This window comes from Phascolarctos cinereus, unplaced genomic scaffold, assembly GCF_003287225.1.
Source record: "Phascolarctos cinereus isolate Bilbo 61053 unplaced genomic scaffold, phaCin_HiC Scaffold_5;HRSCAF=322, whole genome shotgun sequence".
Taxonomy (NCBI): Eukaryota; Metazoa; Chordata; class Mammalia; order Diprotodontia; family Phascolarctidae; genus Phascolarctos; species Phascolarctos cinereus.
The window spans coordinates 51,539,711-51,561,758 of record NW_027555958.1 but is presented as its reverse complement, the minus strand read 5'-3'; the positions used below and the strand labels follow the sequence as shown (position 1 = coordinate 51,561,758).

The following is a 22,048-nucleotide window of genomic DNA, read 5'->3' as shown; positions in this document are numbered from 1 at the left end:
TAAGTGTTCTGGTTAATAATAATAATAATAATGATTGTTGGCATCCATCTGGCATTTTATGACTTATAAAGCACTTTCCTCATATGAATCCTAGCAATTGGCATGCATTGCTTAATCAATTGATATGCTCGGAACAGCGAACCTTTGTTTCCTCAGTCATTTCATCTCTTACCCACCGCATAAGGTAGACAGTGTAGGTTTTATCTGATCCCGCTTGTGTAAAATGAAAGTGTTAGACAAGATGATTTCTGAGGTCCTTCTGGTCTGAGATAGGCAATCTTCTAATCTTCATTTTATAGATAAAGGAACTGAGGTTCAGAAACATTAGCTCCTGGGGGAGCTAAGATGTCAGTTTTCTGCAGTCTTCTGACTCGGGGAGCCAGTGCTTTTTCCCACTGTGCCTCGCCATTTCTATAGAATGGATTCTGAACCAGCAAGCATACTGTGCAGCCATGGTTCTTTCGGGCCAGAAACCACTTCAAAGCCAGGGACTTGGCCAAGCTTGAGCAGTCGCAGCAATGTCCAGGGCAGAACACCTGGGCCTGGTTGGCCTCTGAGCCCCAGTTTTGCCAAAAGAGTGTAGTCTGAAGTAGTAGCAGAGAAGAGAGTCATGCTTCAAGAGCACCAGGGAGAAGAGACAAAAATTGGTCCCCCAAAGTGCTGAGCCAGGTCCAGAAAACACAGAGGAATTAGAGGAGGAGCAGAATGAGGTCTCAGCAGGGCTGGCCGTGGTTGTGGGATTATTTGTTCATTCTCTCGCTGCCAGATGTCTGTTTTAAAGCAGGGATGTGTTCTTTAATGAGATGGGGAATGGCAGTTGGCCAGATACCCAACACAGTAAAACAGCCCCACAAATCACTTAGCCCACCTCCTATACTTGCTTCCCACAGTCTCCTCAAACTAACAAAATCCTCACTTGAATTACTGAGAAGAGTAGAGTTACATTGGATCATTACCCAGTGAGGCATGAGCTTCCATGAGGCTTTTAAATCCCCTGGCTATTGAATCCTGAAATTTAATTCAATTTCACAAATGTTCATTAAGCACTTACTATGGACAGAATATTTACCTAGAAGGTACCAAGCATAGATAAGACACAGGTTGGGACCTCATGAAGCTTGAAGTCCATATATTAGATGGTCCTGAGGATGGGCTGGCTATCTGTTGTCTTTATCAATGGGCTTTGAGCCAGTTTTTAAGGTTGTAAGCCCTCAGTCACCTTTAGTCATTCCATATCTGATGTTTAGATGCATTTGTTCCCGAGACACTAGGCTTGAAGATTTGGAAAATCATTTCCAGAATTTACTAATTACTTGTCCTGAGGCAAGTCAGCTAGTTAATAAGCATTTATTAAAGTGCTTACTACACACCAAGAGCTATGTTAAGTGTTGGGATTACACAGAAAAGCAAAAAACAGCCCCAACCCTCAAGGAATGTTCCTTCTAATAAGGGAGACAACATGTCAGTAATTCAGTATATAACAGATGTGTTCAGAATAGAGAGCAGGTCATCTGAAAAGGGAGGTATGTGTAGTTACGAGGAACTGGGAAAGGTTTCTGGCGTGAGGTGAGATGTGAACCAAATCTTGAAGGGAGTCAATAAGTCATGGTAAGGGGACAGAGCATTTCAGGTGTGAAGGAGAGCCGGTGCAAAGGTCCAGAGATGGGAGATGGAAGGTTGTAGTTGAGAAACTGCAAATAAGCTTACATAGCTGGATCATGAAGTGTATCAAAGGGAATAAAGCATGAAAAGCAAGTCTCCCAGTCCTTTGAGCCTCATTTGCCTTATCTGTAAAATGGAGATAATAATAATAATACTCATACTATTTCATAAACCTTAAAGCTAGCTATCAATGGGAAATACTGTTATTACCTCCTAGGTACCAAGCCTCAAATTTGGATCATAGAATTTAAGGCTGAAAGAGATCCTGGTTCAACCCCTTCATCTCATAAATGTCAGGAATGAGATCAGAGAAACTCATTAGTTTTCTCAAGGCCATACAGGTAGTTTATAAAGAGCTGGGGTAGAAAACTACATTTTCTAACTTGAAGTTCTGAGATTTTATCTCAAGAATGTGCACATAGAGTTTCATACTTTCAGAAGTTTAGGCAGCTAGGTCAGTGAAAGTGTCCATGGCTTGAGTGGTGGAAAAGAGGCAGGGTGAATGGATAGGCAAACAAGAAAAATAAAGACATGAGAATTGGTAGGTGAATTATGGTGGGTGTGAGTAAGGAGGGTAGAAGGCCGATATGAATGGAAGTGACCTCTAGAAAATAAGAAGCTGTTATTTGGGATGGTTCTCTGGGAGGGAGAGGTAGGGAAGGGGAAATTTAGGTGATATAAAAATAAAAGATATCAGTAAATATGTCTTTTAAAAAGAAAATGTGGCTCTTCTCTCAGTGCTTTAGATGGCACTTTTCCAATTTTTTGTGCATGGGTGATTTCATCCACGTGGACACTTTCTTTACCAACCCTGCTCTGCCTTAGTGTCTGGTTTATTGAGTTGCTGTTACCCCCCCCAAAAAAAAATTTCCCCCAAAAAATATTGTTGTTCAGTGACCAACTCCCTGTTAATGAGCTGCCCCGACCTTGTCAACAGTAGTCCTTGGATGACAGATCTTCAGGCGATCCCTGGGCACGTGCAGGATGTCTTTCCAGCCTGGCAGGATTTGATGTTTCCCCCTAACCCCCAGCACAGCCTTCCAGGCTCCCCTTCCCACAAAAGGAGGCATCAGATTAGGCCTTTAGTAGAGACTGGTAGTCACTGTGCACCATAAAACCAGTGCCAGTGGTGATGCTTAGCAGTGATATGCTTTTATTTCCCCAGTGAATCTGCTTTTAAGAACTCACACTGACACCTTACTTATCTGGCATCTTTGAGAAACCGAGCTCTTCCAGTAAAGGTGGATGTTCCTAACGGCCAAAGCTTTGCCCTTTAAGAGGCAGCACTTGTTTTGTTTTGGTCGTTTTTATGAGATTGCAAACCCATCTCCACTAAAACATAGCACACACTTCCTGCCTTCTTATTTGAGGCTGGCTCAAGCATGGCTTTAGGAGCATCGGTTGTATTGGGCTGATGCCCTCAGGAACTGGTGAGATGTACACACCTGCTTCCCCCTGTACTAAATGACCCCAGGACTGCTCAGATATTGGGGGCTGGGGTACTCTGTTGTTGCTATCTCTCTTTGCTGTCAAAAGTCGCATCTTGCCTGCTTCCATTGTGTCTGGTTTAAATAGCCCCTGCTTCTGTTTTTTGTTTAGGCTTTTTTTTTTTGCTGACTCATATTTACTATGGTCTTGGAAAACAGATCATTACAATTGTGGGAAAAATGAAGCATCAATAGTCTCTAAATGAGGGTTTTTACAAATAACGTGTCTGCATGAGCATTACTACAGACATGTTTACTCCACAGATGTCTGCGTGAGCGTGATTACAGACATGTTTACTCCGCAAGATCTTTTTTTTCTTCTGAGTCCTGTATGTATGGGAAAGTTGAAATTAAAGATAAGTAAATTGTTATAGCATTTAGACCTAAATTATAGAGATTGTGTTAATTTTTTGTTAAAGGAACGTAGCTACATGAAGAGGGGAGTAGAATCTTCTCTGAGTTTGCTTCAGTGTCAAAAGAACCCCTAACTTGGGAATGTTCCACTTGTATATGAAGAACTTGTTTCTAGGATAAATGTTTTGCATAATAACTGTGATAAGAATAATAACTGGGTTTTATAGTTTTGCAAACTTCTTGACATGCATTATCTCATTTGAACCTCACAATAACAACCCCATGAGGTAGCCATTCCTGAGATTATTGCCTCCATATTAGGGATGTCTTATGAGGTCCATTGAAAGTCCCCTCATGTTTTTAGCTTCTTTATCAGATTTACCATGTTATATCCTTAGAATATTTCTGATTAATGCAAAGGTTCATTACATTTTTTTTGTCTCATGGAACCCTTTGACAGATTATGGAACCTATGGAGACCTCAGATCATACTATTTAAGTGATTTTTAAAATGCTAACTTTAAGTTAGAGGTTAGTGAAATATATATATGTATATCTATGCACACATATATACATATAAACATACCTGTATATATTTATCCCATCCAAGTTCCCTGACTTCCTGAAATTATCTATGGAGCCCCTGCAGGGTCCATAGACCCCAGTTTAAGAACGCTTGGCTTAGCGTCACTACACTGGCAATAAGCCCACTCTCTCACAAAGTTTACCAGACAGCCAACTATCCTTCATTTGGGCAGAATTGGCTGATTATACCACCGGTTAAGTAGACTACTCATGTAATAGCTCTTTCCCGACATGTTTAAGGGCTCATTCTGAAAGCCTGGTTCCTGTCCAGTTTAATGGCACACCCATGGGAAACTGGCAATTGGCCATCTTAGCAGTATTGGCAGTGTGATGCCTATTGCCAAAATCAATAGCAGTTAAGACAGTGTGTGCTCCAGCAACATCTTCTGCTGGCTCGTTAATATCTTGACATCATTTGCACCTGTCATCTAGTAAATGTTCCTTGATTTTATTCTATTTATGTTGAGTCCCTGTCACCTTCAGTTATCGTTGTATTGAGTAAGAAAGACACAGACATCTGTGTACATGTATATGTGTGTGTCTGGATGATATATGTGTGTGTATATGTACATGTGCAGCAAAATCAGAGGAAACCAAAGAAAAGGCCAGGTAGGCAGGAACAGATGGATTTAGGAGATAATTAATAAGAATGTCTCATCTGTTTTGATTCCTTTAGGTTTGGTCGCAAGCGGACCTTAGCAGTTTTTCTGTGCCTTGGAGGACTGGCCTGTCTTATTGTCATGTTTCTTCCTGAAAAAAAAGGTGCATTGTTTTTATTTTTCTTGCCAGGTTTTTTGTTAGCGCTTTGATAATGGTGGATCTTAGCCTGGAAGAGTCTACCATATGCCACGCTTCATTTCTATGACAGGGTATTCTTTAGTAATTGTGTAGGACATAATGGACCAGATCCTTCCTGGTGAGTCAGCTGTTCTCTGAGTGAATGAAGAACTTTGAGCAGTGCATTATTAATTCTTTCAGGCTATTAAGCTACCATCTGGGTGGCTAGAATATCATACTAGTGAGGCCAGGTTTACTAACTGGATCACAATAAGGACCTGTTAGCTTCCCACAGAGAAAGTCTCTGTTTTGTAGCCATAGGATCGTACCCCTAATCTGAAGCAGCCAACTCTGAGGGTATAGTATTGGCTATGAGGAGGCCTAGGCAATATCTACCAATCAAGAAACATTTGTGACACAGCGGAGAGAGTGTTGGACCCGGAGACAAGAAGATGGGTTCAGAGCCCACCTTAAACATTAGCTGCATGAGCCTGGGAGAGTCACTTAATCTCTCTGGGGCTCAGTTTCCTTATCTTTAAAAATTAAGAGGTTGGACTTACTGACCTCTCCAATCCTCTGATACTATTCGATGTGCCAGACACTGTTAGGTGCTAGGCATCTGATTTAGAACAAAGCTGTAGCCACTATGGAAGAACAACTTAAATGTCAGTCCTAATGCTGGTGCTTTCTTCATAGGTGAAATAACAATAATAACTAACATTTATATGGTGTGTACTATATGCCAAATATTATCTCGTTTTATCCTCACAACAACTTTGGGAAGTAGGTGATATTATTATCCCCACTTTACAAATGAGGAAACTAAGGCAAATAGAGGTTAAATGACTCGCCCAGGATCACACAGCTAGTGTCTGAGGCTGTATTTGAACTGTGGTCTTTCTGACCCCAAGCCCAGTGTTCTGTGCACTATGGTACCACCTAGCAGCAAAACAAAAAACTGAAAGGTGAAAACATTTCACCAGATACCTTTTGGGAAAATTACTACTGCCTCAGGTTCAGTGGGATCTCTGGGTCCAAACGGTAAATTACTTGAGATCACAGACCACGTGTCCTTCTTCCTTTGCAGCTTCTCACAGCATCTAACATGAGACTATGCATTCATCGGATGCCCACCAAAATGATAGTGGCTTTCTGACTTATGTCTACAGAACAGCTTACGCATTGGATGGGATTTATAATAGTTTTGGTTGTTATTAAATGCTTTATTCTTTTAAATTTAATTTTAATTTTTAAAAACCAGAACGGTACCTAGAATCCATCTGGTCAGGTGCTTTTCGTGCTTCCAATTCTTTGGCAGATTTTACAATTTTAAAATGACGGTATAAAAGAGACATTGCTCACCTCCTTGAGCTTTTGTTTGTATTCCCAGTGCCCAGGAACTGTTAGAAAAAAAGAGAGTAAAATATCAGAAGATGGTCCTACTACCCTCCTCGTTTACACTGCCCCTCACTGTTGGAAATTTAGATTAATTTGTATTAATAGGATACTTCTCTGGACAAATGCAGAATAAACCAGAATGCCTTGGCCAGATTTCACCCCAGTGCCCCAGCACCAAGCATACAATAGGCACTTATATATTTGTTTCATTAAATCAAATACATAATGAAAATGTTCACATAACCCTCCCAACCTGACCCTATGTCAAGTCAAGACTGCAAGTATTTATTAAGCAGATCACCTGGCTGCTTAAATTCTCCTGAACTTCTCAGGACCTTCCTGTCCAGACCCTACAATTTTAAGCCTCTTTGTCCCTTCTCTTCCCTTGTTCATTTATGTTCCCTTACTCTCTTATTAGCTAGTATTTACCTTATTAAATCTTTGGGTTGGAAAATTCTTTGCCACACTAGTATATCTTTTCTCCTAAGGTATACAGTTGGATTGATTCAAACCACCTGAGCCTTTACACAATGGCCCTTTCTGAACTTATCCATGTGATGCCTCAAAAAGCAAGACCAAGGGGGAGCTAGGTTGCACAGTGGAGAGAGAACTGGCCCTGAAGTCAAGAGGACCTGAGTCCAAATCCGACCTCAGACCAAACACTTGACATTTACTAGCTGTGTGACCCTGGGCAAGTCACTTAACCCCAATTGCCTAAAAGAAAATAAAAATTAAAAAAAAGGCAAGACCAAGAATGCAATTCCTGCCCCCAACTCTAGACCTACAGTCATCTCCTTTGTCATTTTGTGTTTATTTCAGGAAGTTGTCCTGATCCCCCTATCTTCTTGTCACGTGAAAAATGGGAAATAAAAGAAATTACATCAACACTGATCATAATAATTTTATGAAAACTGCTGCCACAATAAGAACTAAAGAACTCAGAATGTTCTTTATTCAGCAGGTGATTGATTTTTTTTTCTTTACCAGATGGAGAAAGGTGCTGACCAAAAGCAAAATCTTTAGGAAATAAACTCATTTGTAAAATCTTATGAAGGATAATAGGCTATTATGAACAGTGTTGTCTCATACAACAGAGAGTAGCAGTGGAGAGTAAAAACAATTTTTTAAAATGTTGAAAAGAAATACAACTAAGCAGTGTCATACCCAGAGTGTTAAGAACGAAAATGGAAAATACACAGATGTAGATAACATGGTGCAGGCTACATAAAGCCCTGGAATATCACAGAACCTCCTCAAAAACAAAACGAAAAACTGTAACCTCTCATAGAGTTTAACCTGACCACAGGAAAAACCAAGTGGATGAAGAATGTCTGTTGCCCAGATTATGACATATATCTGAATGGACACCTTACCCATCAGGAGAGCTAACTAGATCTCTATCTGGTATAGATAATACAAATGTACAATGAATTGGAGTCATAATTGACAAGGACAAAGAGTGTAAACTGGATTGCCTTGAAGAAATTACAAAGCTCTTTAATGACTCCAATATTCTTATGGGAACAAAGGTCCATATTTTTTAATACCAACATTCTACCAATGTTGAAGCATGTTTGGAAGACATGACACATGGCCGTCTCTGAAAAATTTAAAAATGAGTATCGCATGAAAGTCAATGGAAAGGTGAAGGTTACAGCCTGTAACATCTAAGTTCAAAGAAGAACAGGAGTAAAAGGTATCATCAGAGAAACATATGAAAGGAAGAGAAGATGAACTGGTCATATGGCAGGAGTGAAGTAGGACATCTGGAGAACAAGAACATTCTACTGATAACTACCATGAAGTGAGGAGAAAGGAAGGAAAGACTCTGGCACATTGAAAAGATACCCTGTGGCAGACATCAGATGGATTCATACAGTATGGACAAGAACGGGTAGCTTGTGATCTGCTTTGCTGGAGGGAAATTCCGAATGAAAGAGATACCATTCACTTAGTATGATCACATTGTTCTACCTTATCCCATCCAACTATGTTTGATGATTCTGTCTAATAGATCTTTACACACCACACTGGTGTGCCTCAGTGAATAGGATGGCACCAGATCAGTTCCAGAGAAGGGGACATCTGGCTAATATTGAGGATTTCCATGGAAACAAAGAATCATATGAGTTCCTGAGAGATTATTTCCAAGTTTCAGCACTATTAATACTAAAAGATGTATGTACTGATGGACCAGCTTAAAGGGTTGTACATGTAACTGAACAACATAGACATGGACGATATACATTCTTTATCCACTTGTTTTTTTCTTGTGTAAATTCTTAAGCAAAATTCTTTGGAGTGATTGTGAATTCTATTTAGAAACTGTACAGTGTCTTCAGGCTTGGTTTTATCAGCAGGTTATTATTTGAAACAGAAAACTCTAACCATGTTTCTTCCATGTGCACTCAGAACTAGATTTACCTGACAATAGTAGTTACCTTCGACAAGCGCACATCTCTCTGTTTTACAACTTGCTTCATATTAACAATCAGGATTGTCAAAGTTCTTTATTGCCTCACCTTTTAAGGAATAATATCTGATCTTAATACGTGCACAGGAGACATCTTTTTAGAGAGTGCCTTTAAGGCTGTATTCTGTTCTATCAAATCTCTAGTCAACCTTTTTTTTGAAGCCTAGACCCTCCCTGGCTGCCTCATAATGGTGACAGATCTAACAAGGTAATTCATTTAGCACTGTCCATTACCCTTTCGTGGACCAGTCTGGTTCCAACATTCCCACTCCTAAGGGTTTTCTATCTTTTTCCTCCATCTCTCCCTCTTAACTACCCCATCTTCAGCCACAGAAGATTTGAGCCACTGTAAAACATTCACTTTTGCCTTCCCTGGTTTAAAAGTACATGAATCTTGTCTTTGAAACGAGTTTCACCAGACCTATGTCTTGTCTTACCATCAAGAACTCGCTATTCCAAATTTCGCCTCCTGTAGCTACCACTTTAAAAAGCTGGTTCCTCCGCTAAAAAACAAAAACAAAACAACAAAACACCAGCTTTGTCATCATCCCAGACCTTTTCTTACCCACCTGCTGTACTGGGTCCTAACCTCTGCCAGTCAAGTCGGACCTCACACCAGCAGGTGAGAGTAAGAGAATGAGGCTGAATTTTTAACATTCTAGTGCTTTCTTGCTCACTCATGCATTGCTCCCTTCAAAGTCGCTCCTCTAAGAGCTTAAACACTTAATCTGGTAATCATGACCCATTTTTAGAATTGCCTTCAGAGCCTTTCTCACTGGTAGCAAATCAAGATGCCTTTGAGGGTGGATTTGATGTGTGGGCATGAACAGTCAGTAGCTATTTAGTGGCAAGTCTAGGGAGTAAGGTAAGGAATCAGCTTGGTGAGGCAGTTATGGTGAAAACTGAAAGTAGGAAACAGTGAACTTTATTTTAGTTCTTGGCTTGTAAATGGACTCTGCTGACAATTTCCAAAGAGGAAATCTGAAAGTGCAAAGCCTCCCAGAGTGACAACATAGAAGAGTGCAATGGTTTCTGGGAAAGACAAGTCCTAGGTCACTATTTCATAGCCATAAGTTACACACCCAGTAAGAGCTGCTGACAGCAAGGACTTCATTTGCAGGTGAGAAATGAAGCAGAGGAATTAAAAGAAGCAAACCTGTGGGTGACATGCAAAGCACTCCTAGACCATACATCGTGTTACTGCCAAGCCCGGATTGTGGGCATAGATGGCAGGGGGAGAACCACATTAGAGAACATTCATTCAAGAATGCTGGAGATTGCTTCTTCTGTAAAATGAGGGCAGTGGACATTATGGCTTCTGTGGTCCTTCCCTGCTGTAAATCTCTGGGATCATGATTCTAAGGGTCTGTTACTAGCTTCAGCTTAATGGTCCCAAATGTCATGTGTAACAGATCATTTCCAGACTTAGCTATCATTATGTGGGTCCTATTGGGAATGTTTGGATGCTATGTTTTCAATAAGGATTTTGCTTAAGAATCCAAACTATGGGGCGGTGAGCCCTTAACATGCTGCCAAAAATGTACAGTGCCTGCACTCTGGTGCTGTCTGGAAGACTTCATTGGACATTATTTCCAAAGGTCATTTCCAGAACCTAGCAGGTGAATACACCTCTCCGGGCTACCCTTCTGCCCCAACTCATTACACTGACTCACTAGTTTTTTGGGGGGAATAATGATTAAAGTTGGTCTGTTCTCTTTTTAGCTCAGAAAAAAAGAATCACTAAAGCCCAACCAAATACTCTGGAGAGCAAAGGCTAAAAGACATGAGTCATTGCTTGTTCAGTGGATTCCCTATAATGGGTTTTGTGGGTTGTTGCTGGTTTGTTTTTTTCCCAAGGCACGTAAATCAAGGGCTGGGATTCTTTTCCAGGTAACCCGCCAAGAGGGGAAGATGTGGCCCCAGACGGCAGCGTGTGGCATATCCGAGCTCGAAAGTAAATGAGGATTGATTTCAGAACTAAGCAGGGAAGGTGGTACCTGATGAGAGGTCGGGATGAATCTGTGATTCCTGGAGCAGGCCTTTCTTTGGAGGTCTTGTTTTCCCTTCTAGCTAAGAAATCAGGAATCAGTGGAACGGTGGTTTCTTCCACTGAGATAACCCTCACCAGGTATCCATCTTGCCGTTCATTCGATGAATGTTGATGGTGAGCATGTCCTGCAGACCAAGCACTGTGGAGGATACAGATAAGGGATCAGGTCCTGTCATTACTGCATCTCGTAGGATGTAAGTTCCTTGAGATTAGGGACTATTTTTGTCATTCTGTCCTCAGATAATTAATAAATAGTTGCGGAGCACCTCCTGTGTGTGATCTTGAGAAAGCCTTAAAAAACAAAAGACATAGTCCCACCCCTCGAAGCATGGAGTCTAAGAACCAAATTAAAACCTCATGTAAGCAATTACAAAGCAGAATATCAAAAGGGACAACTTGCTGTAGGGAAAATTGTTATATACAAGCTTATGGTATCGTAAGTGTATAGAAGTTATCACAGCGAGCAGAATGAGTTAAGGCTTTAGGAGGAAGCATTAATAATAACTAGAACAGCCTGGTGGCACCCTAGTGCTGGGGCTGGAATCAGGAAGACTTGTTTTCATGAGTTCAAATTTGGTTTCAGACACTTATTAGCTGTGTGACCCTGGACAAATCACTTAACCCTGTTTGCCTCAGTTTTCTCATTTGTAAAATGAGCTGGAGAAGCAAATGGCAAACCGCTCCAGTGTCTTTGCCAAGAAAACCCCAAAGAATTGGTTACGACTGAACAACATTTACATAACATCCATGGTGTGCTAGGCACTGTGCTGAGTGATGGGGTACAAGATAGAAAAAATAAGTTAGTCTCTACTCTCAAGAGGTTCCCATTTGACTATGGGAAGACAATTTATAGAGGAAGCCTCAGCTGCAGGGAAAATGGAAAGGTTCATTGGTCCTTGAGGTACAGAAGCAAGGCGGATGGTAATGCATCTTCTTAAGTGACATTTCCACTGAGAAAACTCTGTTTCTGACATTGAATCATCTGATACTGGCCAAGGACTTTGGCACTGAAAACTTCCTTTTCAGAGTCTTCAGGAGTGGTAGCCACTGAATGCAATAAAATAGGCCCTCTTGGGGAGTAGGAAGTCCCCCAAACCTCTCCCCCAATTGGAGGTCTTGGTATGAAGCAAAAGTTACGTGATCACTGGATGGGGATGTTGCAGGGGAGGTTTTTCTTGGGGAGGTAGAGGTGGTACTAGTCAGGCCCTGAGGCAACTAGTGGTGCAGTGGATAGGGCACTGGGCCTAGAGTCAAGAAAAACTATGTTCAAATCCTGCCTTGGACACTTACCATCTTCGTGACCCTGGGCAAGTCACTTAATCTCTGTCTGCCTCAGTTTCCTCAGTTGTAAAATGGAGGTCATAATAGTACCAAACTCCCAAGATTGTCGTGAAGATCAAATGAATAAATATTTGTTAAAAGCTCTTAGCACAGGGCTTGGCATGTAGTAAGAGCTATGTAAATGGTAGCTCTGATTATGATTATTAACACCTCCTCCTGAAGCTTTACAGGCACTCTATGGGCCTGGAGTCAGGAAGACCTGAGTTCAAATTTGGCCTCAGATACTGGACAAGTCACCTGTTTGTCTCAGTTTCCTCCTCTGTAAAATGAGCTGGAGAAGGAATTGGCAAACCCACTCCAGTATCTTTGCCAAGAAAACCCCACATGGGGTCATGAAGAGTAGGACATGACTGAAACAACTGAACAAGGCACTGTATAGTGCTATGTATGGGCTGTGTACATGCTTACTCCATCCCCCCTTTCTTTCTCTTCCCTTCCAACTGTGAGACTGCAATTTTCTTAACATTCTTAAGTATACACACAATAAGATATAAAGGTGGTACAGGTTAGTTCCTTAAGTCAAATACTTTTGGCCTTCACTAGCTTGATAGACCATATATATATATATATATATATATATATATATATATATATATATATATATATATATGTATGTATGTATATGTGAGTGTGTGTGTGTATATATATACATATATATACATATATGTACATATATACATACATATATACATACATATATACACACACACACACATACACACATATATATATATACATACATACATGCAGGTTGCAGGTGGCTGCTCCAGGTGATCAGAAGAACTACAGGCTGGGCTCATTTAGTAACTCTCGTGCTCTGGGGAAGCTATAATGCCTGTAACTGGAAGACAGGCAAATGTCCATCTCTTGATTCTGAATCTTCTCCCTAAATTAGAGACTACAGCCATCCTACCCCTTGGGATTGCCTTTAAAGTCTCCTATTCTTTTCCTAAATAACTCTGTAACTTAAAAAGGATTTTCATTTCTGCTAATGATCTCCTCCATTACATTGTCTTTTCTTTTCCAGACACAGGAGTGTTTGCAGTGGTGAATAGCCGTTCTTTGTCTTTATTGGGGAAACTGACCATCAGTGCTGCTTTTAACATTGTTTACATCTATACGTCAGAACTTTATCCAACAGTCATCAGGTACGTCACCGTCAAAGAACCCTTATCTAGGCAATCTGTGTTTGTTCCAAAGTCTTCTTTCAGGATCCTTAGGCTTTAGGCAAATACCTCCCTGTCTTACAGCTGACACTCCAGCATTTTTAAACGTGTAAAATTGGATTGAAAAGGTTGTCACTGGAGTGGGGAAAACAGTTTTTGCTTGGATCCTGTGGGCATGTTATGGACTAAGTGTACTGATATAAATGAGGAAAAGGGAATGGTTGTCTGTTTTCATTTTTTGTTTTGTTGCTTTGTACTATCTGGCCTTACCTATTAGATTCAATTCAACAAGCTTTATTAAGTACCTACTGTATGCAAAATACACAGTGTTAGGTGCTAGTAATACAGTGATAAAAAGCTAATATTCCCTAGCTTCAAGGATCTTATGTCTTAGCAGGGCAAAAAAAATTGTATACACATAAGTATATGCAAAATATGTCGAAAGTAACGTGAGCTTGTTGGTGGGCATAGCACCAGCAAATGAAGGATTCAGAAAAGGCTTCATGTAGGAAGTCATGTTTGAGCTGAGCCTTGAGGAAAACCAGAGATTGGAAGAGGCCGTGGTGACTGCTGGGTCTTCTTCTGCCTTCTTTATGTCCCTCTTAAAGTCCAGAGCTCTAATCTAGACTCAGTAGTAAAATGAGGTCCTAACCAGCAGCAAAGGAAGAAGAGAGGGCATCTAGGTGGTTCACTGGATAGAGCACCCAGGTCTGGAGTCAAGAAGATCTGAGTTCAAATCTAGCCTCAGTACTTAACCGGCTGTGTGACCCTGGGCAAGTCACTTAACCTCTGTTTACTTAAATTTTCTCATCTGTAAAATGAGGATAGTAACAGCACCTGCCTCCCAGGACTGTTGAGAAGATAAAATGAGGTGATATTTGTAAAAAGCGTTTAGCCCAGTGCCCAGCATGTAGTAGGTGCTAGATAAATGTTTGCTGTTATTAATCTTTTCAGTAGCTACTAATTTTAATAAACCCAAATATGGTATTTGCTTTTTTAAAAAATTACTGTTACGTGCTCACTTTGTAGTCCATGATGACCCACAGTTCTTTTCAACACATTATGGCTCATATGTAAGCTGCCACTGGGCAGCTAGGTAGTGTGGTGGACAGAGTGCCAGGCCTGGAATCAGAAAGACTTCTCTTTCTGAATTCAAATCCAGCCTCAGACACTTACTAGCTGTGTGACCGCTGTTTGCCTCAGTTTCCTCATCTGTGAAATGAGCTGGAGAAGGAAATGGCGAACTCCAGTACGTTGGCCAAGAACACCCCAAATGAGGCCATGGAGAGTTGGGTGCAACTGAAAACAATTGAGCAATACCACTAAGCTACCACTGAATTCTGGATTTTTTTAAATTGTCTCTTATTCAAGTCAGTGAAGGCAAACAGACCAGTCTGTACTGTTCAGGGTCAGCCTTTTAAAATTACGTTGTCTTTCCAAATATGACCAATACGTTACCTTACCTCTCTCAGTCTTCAGGCATGTCTTCGGTCCCTTCTTGTGCTCTGATAAAGAATACCACATACTTCTGCCTTCCACAAAAGCCCCTGCTGCAGTGACATTGCCCCTGAAGTAATAATAAGAGAAACAGCATGATGGAGGGGACATAGAACTGGACCAGAAGTTAGGAGATCCCTGAGCTCAAACCCTACTTTTAACCTTTGCTTGCTGTGTGACTATAGGCAAATTATCTTTTCCTTGCCTCAATTTTCCCATTTTTAAAATAAGGATAATAATATTCAAATTACCTATCTCACAGAACTTTTGTGGGGGTCAAATGAGTAAGAGTATATAAATTGCTTTAACAACCATATAGCCTGGCTATTATCATCATTTTGGAAAATCTTGGGTGCAAGCCCAGTGACCCTGTGTCAGTGTCCAAGGACCTTATTAGCTCATAAATGGTTCTTGGATTTTTTTTTTTTTGAGTTTGAAAAGATCATAGGAAAAAATGCTCTAAATCACTGTTGATTAGAGGAATGCAAATTAAAACAACTCTGAGGTACTACCTCACACCTATCAGATTGGCTAACATGACAGAAAAAGATAATGACAAATGTTTGAGGGGATGTGGGAAAATTGGGACACTAGTGCATTGTTGGTAGAGTTGTGAACTGATCCGACTATTCTGGAGAGCAATTTGGAACTATGCCCAAAGGACTATAAAATGGTGCATACCCTTTCACCTAGCAAAATCACTGCTAGGTCTATATCCCAAAAAAATTAAATAAAAAAGGGAAAGGACATATCTGTACAAAAATATTTATAGCAGCTTTTTTGTGAATTTTTTCTTTTTTCTTTTTGAAATTAAGACAATGCCCATCAATTGGAGAATGGCTAAATAAGTTGTGGTATAGGATTATGATGGAATACTATTGTGCTATAAGAAATGATAAGTAGGATGCTTTCAGAAAAACCTGGGAGACTTACATGAATGGACGCAAAGTGAAGTGAACAGAACCAAGATCACCGCAGACAGTAACAGCGATTTTGTATAATGATCAGCTATGCGTGACTTAGCTGTTCTTAGCAATATAATGATACAAGACAATTCAGAAGTACTTATGATGCTCTCCACCTCCAGAGAAAGAACTGATGGAGTCTGAATGCAGATCAAAGCAGACTTTTTTACTTTATTTATTTTTCTTGGTTTTTGTGTTTTGATTTGTTTTGTTCTGTGTTTTCTTTTGCACATGGCTAATATAAAAATATGTTTTGCATGACTGCACATGTATAATCTATAGCAAATTGTTCACTTTCTCAAGGAGGGGAAGAAGGGAAAGAATTTGGAACTCAAAATTTAAAAAAAACAAATGTTAAAATTGTTTTTACATGTAATTTAGAAAAATAACATTTTTTTTAAAAAAGAAAGGATCATGGCATAGGGATAACCTTGTGTAACTTTGTTTTTTCATACCATTGTACAGATGAAAATGAGGCCCAGAGGATTTATTTGAATGACTTAGCAACATCACAGAGGTAGTGGCAGAGTAGGGATTCAAACGAAATTCTTTGAACTGTAGCTCTAATGCTCTTTTCTTAGAGATTTTCAAAGTTAGCTCTTCCTTCCAAGGTAGCCCATTCCACTGTAAGACAGCTCTAGTTTTTAGGATTTCTGAGAGAAAGTTGCTGATGGAGAGGATCCTTCAGTTTGTGATGAAAGAACGTAGCAAGTAAGCATAGTATTAGTATTAATATAATGAAAATAAGTTCTAGGCCTGATCCCTGGTAGGGAGGTACTAGGGCAACATTTAGAGAACACTAAGATGCTAAGAATACACTTGTAATGTGGTTTATTTGTCTAGACCAAGAGAAATTATGCAAAGATTACCATTTTCCAGTTGGTTTACTTTGTCTTGGTGATTTTTCTTCGTGTCTTAAATCATTGAAAGTCATGTCATCTTCCAGTTCATTTTTTTAAAAAATTTCTGTTCAGGACTTTTATGTACCAATTTTTCTTATTGTCTTATCTACTTCTTGACTATGATAAATATTTTCCAAACATTATAGATGACAGTAGCTATAAAGTTTGCAGTATTTGTGAACACCCTAGTTAATGTAATTTCTAAAGGATTTTGTCTTTGTTTGGGATGCTTCTCTGTGCTTATTGTATTGCTTAAAAAAAACCTCTATAAATCTTCCCTTGGAAGTGTCATTGATCCTTTGTCTTTCATTTCAGGAATGTTGGACTAGGTATGTGTTCGATGTTTTCCCGAGTTGGTGGAATTATCGCTCCCTTCATTCCCTCACTGGTTGGTTTGTACCTTTTGGTTTTCTCTTCCTTGATTTTTTTTTTTTACTTTAGAAATAATTTTCTCTGTGCCATGAGACTGAAGAAGTCATTAAAGAGATACTCTTAATAAATCTACATAAATGAGCTATCATATGTCCCCCCACCCCAGACCTTTTTTTTTTCTTTTGGGGCATTAATTATGTACTTGTTTTAAATCTTAGTTCTACTTTTGTGACTGGGACTAGTGAGCTCTGTGCTATGGCAGCCACTAGCCAACCCCCTCTCCTCAAGGGTTCCATCTTCATTCTGTTGCATGGTACCCAAAAGGACCCCTGATTCCTGCCAGCCTTTCCTCTTCAGAGAGGAGGAGGAGCAACACACTGGATTTATAGTCAAAGGCCCTGGATTCAAATCTTGACTCTTATTTATTACCTTATGACCTTGAAAAATTCACTTCTCTTTTCTAGACCTCAAAAAAGAGGGGGTTGGACTAAGTGATCTCCAAGGCCCTCCCCAACTTTATAGCCCATGATCCAAAGAGAATATTAGGGAATCAATGAAGAAAAAATAATTCAAACATATGTGTCATGTCAATGATGGCTTGGTAGTATTTTCATTAAATCATAGGTATTCTTCCCTTAGGCTGCCATTTTATATATACTTCTGGATTTACCATTGAGACCACATCTATTTCAGGTCAATCACTTCCTCCTGTGACCCCAACATTACCTGTTTGACACTATTGTTTGTTTAGCAAGAAATTGTTAGCAAATATCTTCGGCTCACTGGATAAACTTGATTTTTCTTCTAAATTGATAAATATTTTAGAAATTGAGTAGCTTTATCCTATGTGACCAGGATTGCTTTAAAGATGGTGAACTCTTCCTGTCTTTTACTCACCCTAGCCTCCTTATCTCATTATCGATTATCTCTGTAAGGATGAGGAGCCTCCTGTTATAGAGGAAAGAGATCTAAATTGAGAGTCTGGAAACCCAGATCCTGGCCCACTTTCCATCACTCACTAGCTGCATGACATTGAGCAAGTCTCTGGGTTTCATTTGTAAAAAATGGAGATTGGAGGAAGAACGTTCTTTTCCAGTTCCAAATTCTATCTATTTACAGCCTGAATTTGATAGGGAAACAGGCTTGGGGACTTGGCTGAAATAGACCCAAAAAGCTTTTCCTGTTCTTGTGGACCTACCAGTTCAGCTAGGACAAGTAGAAGTGAGTTCACAGCATTGCCGTTACGTCTCCGAATTTCTAAGTCATAATGAGGACGTTAGACTAGGACTTTCAGATCCCTTTCAACACTAAAAAGTGATTTCATGTCACAGTCTGTTCTCTTCATCCCCACCTGTGATTTTTTTCTAACCAAGGGATTTATGACCAGAAGTCTGGTCATTTTGCCTCAGTGTTTTGACTAGTAGGTACTAACTGAGCTCTGTTTGATTATTTGAATCTTATGAATCCAATTAATTCTAAAACAACCTCTTTGAACCACTCCCTTGTTTGGTCATGTCAATAAAATGGTCCAGCACCTTTTGGTTTTATAGTTTTATTATGTCATCTTTCCCTGAGTACATATGATCAATGATTTAAAGCTGGAAAGAATCTTAAAGGGCAATGAGTCTAAACTTCGTTTTACAAATGAGGAAACTGAGTCCCAAAAATGTTAAGTGACTCACACAACGAGTAAGTATTTGAGGCACAATTTGAGCCCAGGTCTTCCGGACTCCAAGCACCATGCTGCCCCTCCAAGATGTAATCCAAAGCCCAGGGAACCCTCAAACATAAAGAGTCTCTGTTCACCCTGAAGATAGGTCATGCCTGACTCCAAAAAGAACGAACAATAAGTGGTTCCTCCCCTATTCTATCTTCCCCTCCCCTCTCCTCGCCTCTCCTCTCCTCTCTTCTCTCTTCCTAACCCAAAGTAAAGTTCCAGTGAAAAATCTATATAATAGAACTTTGCTATGTTTCATGTCTAGGATCTCCCCTACAGGGATTCACAGAGTCCCTTTTACAAAATATATTCAGTGTATAACATGGACCTGAAAGATAGGCAGCTGTTTATTTCTTCTGCCAGAAAAAAAAATGCCTGAAAAACAATGACTCAAAAGGGGCATTACCAAATACAAAACAACTTAAAACAAGAACCCATCTCATTCATTATATTCTTGTCCATTATGGATTTTCCCATGTTTTGTCCCTCCCTATAAAGGAATCATATCGAATTCAATTCATTTCAGAAAGGCATTTTTTATGTGCCTTATTGGGGTGGGGGAAACACCTCCTGTACACAAATAAATATATTCAAAATTAACATAAAATACCATGTCTTGTTCATCAAGCTGGACCAGACACTAGCTACCTATTGATTAATGATGTCTTTCTCTTTGGATGGATATCCTAGAATATTTTAATATCTACCCATGTATTTCTATTTATTCCTTTTGATTTTAGGAGAAAGAAAATACTTGTAACATCTTTCTCTTGATCTGGCCAAATAAGATTCATATCAGTCTTGTGGCACCAGGCACTTAGAGTATGTTTATGGAGGTGTGTGTGGGGGGTGGGGATGGAGGGAGGTTTGGGGGGGTTTTTTTGGAGGGAGTAATCCTTCAAATTGAAAAAACATCAGGAAAAGTCATCAGAATGGATGACCTGAGGTTAATAATGGTGAGATCTATGGGGAGGCTTAGATGTAACACAGGAAGACGGAACCAACAAAGTCTTAAAGCACTGTGTAAGGGAAGTTTAGCCTGTTTACCAGAAATGCCCATCAGAGATTTAGCTGCTAATGCTTTTTGACCTTTGAACCATTTTTTTTTGTTTGGGAGGAGGGATTTTTTCCCCCCAGAAAATGGTTTAAGACCTGAAATGCCCACTTGTAGCCCCTATCTAATTCAGGTTGTTTCCACTTCCCTTATTACTGGCCTCATCCATTTCCTAATATCACTTTTTACTGAGTCCTGCCTCAGCTCAGTGCTGAGATGACACTTGGCCCAGCCGGTGTGGTCCTGTCAAGGGCTGAATGTTGAGAGTGGGGCTGTGGCAGGATGTGGTTAAGGTGTATCCTTAGGTGGAGCAGTTGTCTTATCCCAGCAGCCAGAAGTTAATAATTACTCAAGTACCTACCTTCTAGCCAATACTAGTCAGTAGAAAGCTCTTGTCAGTGCTTCCTACTATTGAGATCAGGACTAAATTCCTGCAATGGTAACCAAAGTGTCAGGAGGAGACTTAGACATCCATCTGTACTACAGACTCAGAGTCCCCCAAACTGCGCTCAGGTGGGTCAGAACTGCACTGAACAACTTCCTACTTCTGGCTGGTTGCACTCACATGATCTTCCTGATTAAATCATACCTCCGGATGCCTGAAGAAGACTCATGTAATTTGCTCACGATGGATGCTTTCCATAAGGGCCAAAGGGGTCCCACAACCTTGGTCATGGTGGGGAGCAATAAAATGAGTGGTTAGTTACTGTTAGTACTCAATAATAGCTTAGAAAGGAAATTCACACTGGGATTCTTCTTCCCTGTTACAGAAATATGTGCAATGGTCTTTACCTTTCATTGTATTTGGTGTGGCTGGCTTGTCTTCTGGGCTTCTCAGTTTATTGTTGCCAGAAACCCTAAACAGACCTTTACTGGAAACACTGTCTGATCTCCAGATGTATTCATATCGGAGGCTGGGGGATGAAGCATTATCTTTGCAAGTACTGGATCATGAACAGGTATATTAATATTTTTCTTAATAATTTCAGTCCGCCTCTTAAATGCAATTGTAGACTTTGAAACAGAAGGATTCTGTAACCCTATTACTTATAACTGAGATAGATTATCTAGAAATATTATTTGGTCCCTCAGAGCTACAGATTTTCAGGGAAATAAAGATGACTGATGATTTGTTAAGCTTTTCTCAAGGCCAATTCCTGACCTAGTGAGTGAGGATACCATTAAACATATTATTTGTTGGATGGCTTGGATATTAATTTTCATTTTTGAAACTCCATCTCATTACTTTGCTACTCTCCTCTTTTTTTTTCCTATTTTAGTCTGAAGACAAGGAGAGCCCATTTGAAAGTGAAAGTAATGAAGATGAGTTTTATGATGCTGATGAAGAGACCCAGATGATCAAATAAGACCTAAAGTTCTCTCCATAGTTGTCCAATCATCTTTCAGGCCTCTGGCTTCATCCAGATTCTCCCGTGAACCTAGAAGTTGGCAGTCAGTTGCAATGGGATGAAGGTAGACACTGCTCCTCTTGACTCTGAAATCTTCTCTGGGGCAGGAAGATAATACATTCCCACAGCAAAGAAGATTCTGGTATTCTCACTGGAGGAACATCCCAAACTTTTCTCGCACTTGAGATTAGCTCAGAACTGTGACCACCACCCTACCTCCCTCCCCCAACCCCAGTCAAAGAGATTCAATGTATATTCCCAAATGACAGAAGACATTTCTGGAAGTTGAGTCTAGGGGTGCCTTGAAGTAGATTTTGTTTGGAGCCTGAATGTGACCTACTGGCAGAAGTAGGAATTTCTCTCACCATTTTGATGGGCTAATGGGTATACCCTTATTGTGATTTAATAATCAACAGTATTTAATGTTTATTCTTACTCCATTCCTTCCTTGTGAGGCAGGTAAGTGTTTCCATTTCCAGTGGATATCAGAGACAAAGTGCCAGGAGAGTAAATGATTTGCCTGAAGACTCTTAATTTTTTAGCAGAAAAGCTCAAATTTTGAGCTTCCAGCTGAGTTCCAAAACTATAGATCAGGGGTTCTTAACTTGGGGGTCCATGTACCCCGAAGGTGTCCTTGGATAGATTCTAGGGGATCTATGAACCTGGATGGAAAACAAATTGAATCTTTATTTTCACTAATCTCTAAATGAAATTTAGCATTTTCTTCCATTATGAATGTAGACAAGAAAACATGACTCTGAGAAAGGGTCCATTGGCTTCACCAGACAGCCAAAGAGGTCCATGACCCAAAATAAAAAGGTTAAGTATAGGATTTACCT

The 22,048-nt window shown here is 40.0% G+C and overlaps 1 protein-coding gene across 2 annotated transcripts in view; it reads left to right on the top strand.

Annotated features, from left to right (window-relative positions):
- SLC22A15 (solute carrier family 22 member 15) overlaps positions 1-21,638 on the top strand; it is a 77,244-nt gene extending 55,606 nt beyond the window's left edge. The window contains exons 8-12 of one of the 2 annotated variants that reach the window (XR_002327575.2): positions 4,765-4,850; positions 13,155-13,275; positions 16,973-17,049; positions 20,571-20,759; positions 21,081-21,169. Coding sequence is in view for 1 of the 2 variants with exons in the window: in XM_021002539.2 (XP_020858198.1) it covers positions 4,765-4,850; positions 13,155-13,275; positions 16,973-17,045; positions 20,571-20,759; positions 21,081-21,167 (556 nt within the window). In the remaining variant the exon portion in view is untranslated. Of the gene's footprint in view, positions 1-4,764; positions 4,851-13,154; positions 13,276-16,972; positions 17,050-20,570; positions 20,760-21,080 lie in introns of both variants that reach the window. The other variant, XM_021002539.2, reaches the window with a different exon arrangement.
- Positions 21,639-22,048: the final 410 nt, after the last annotated feature.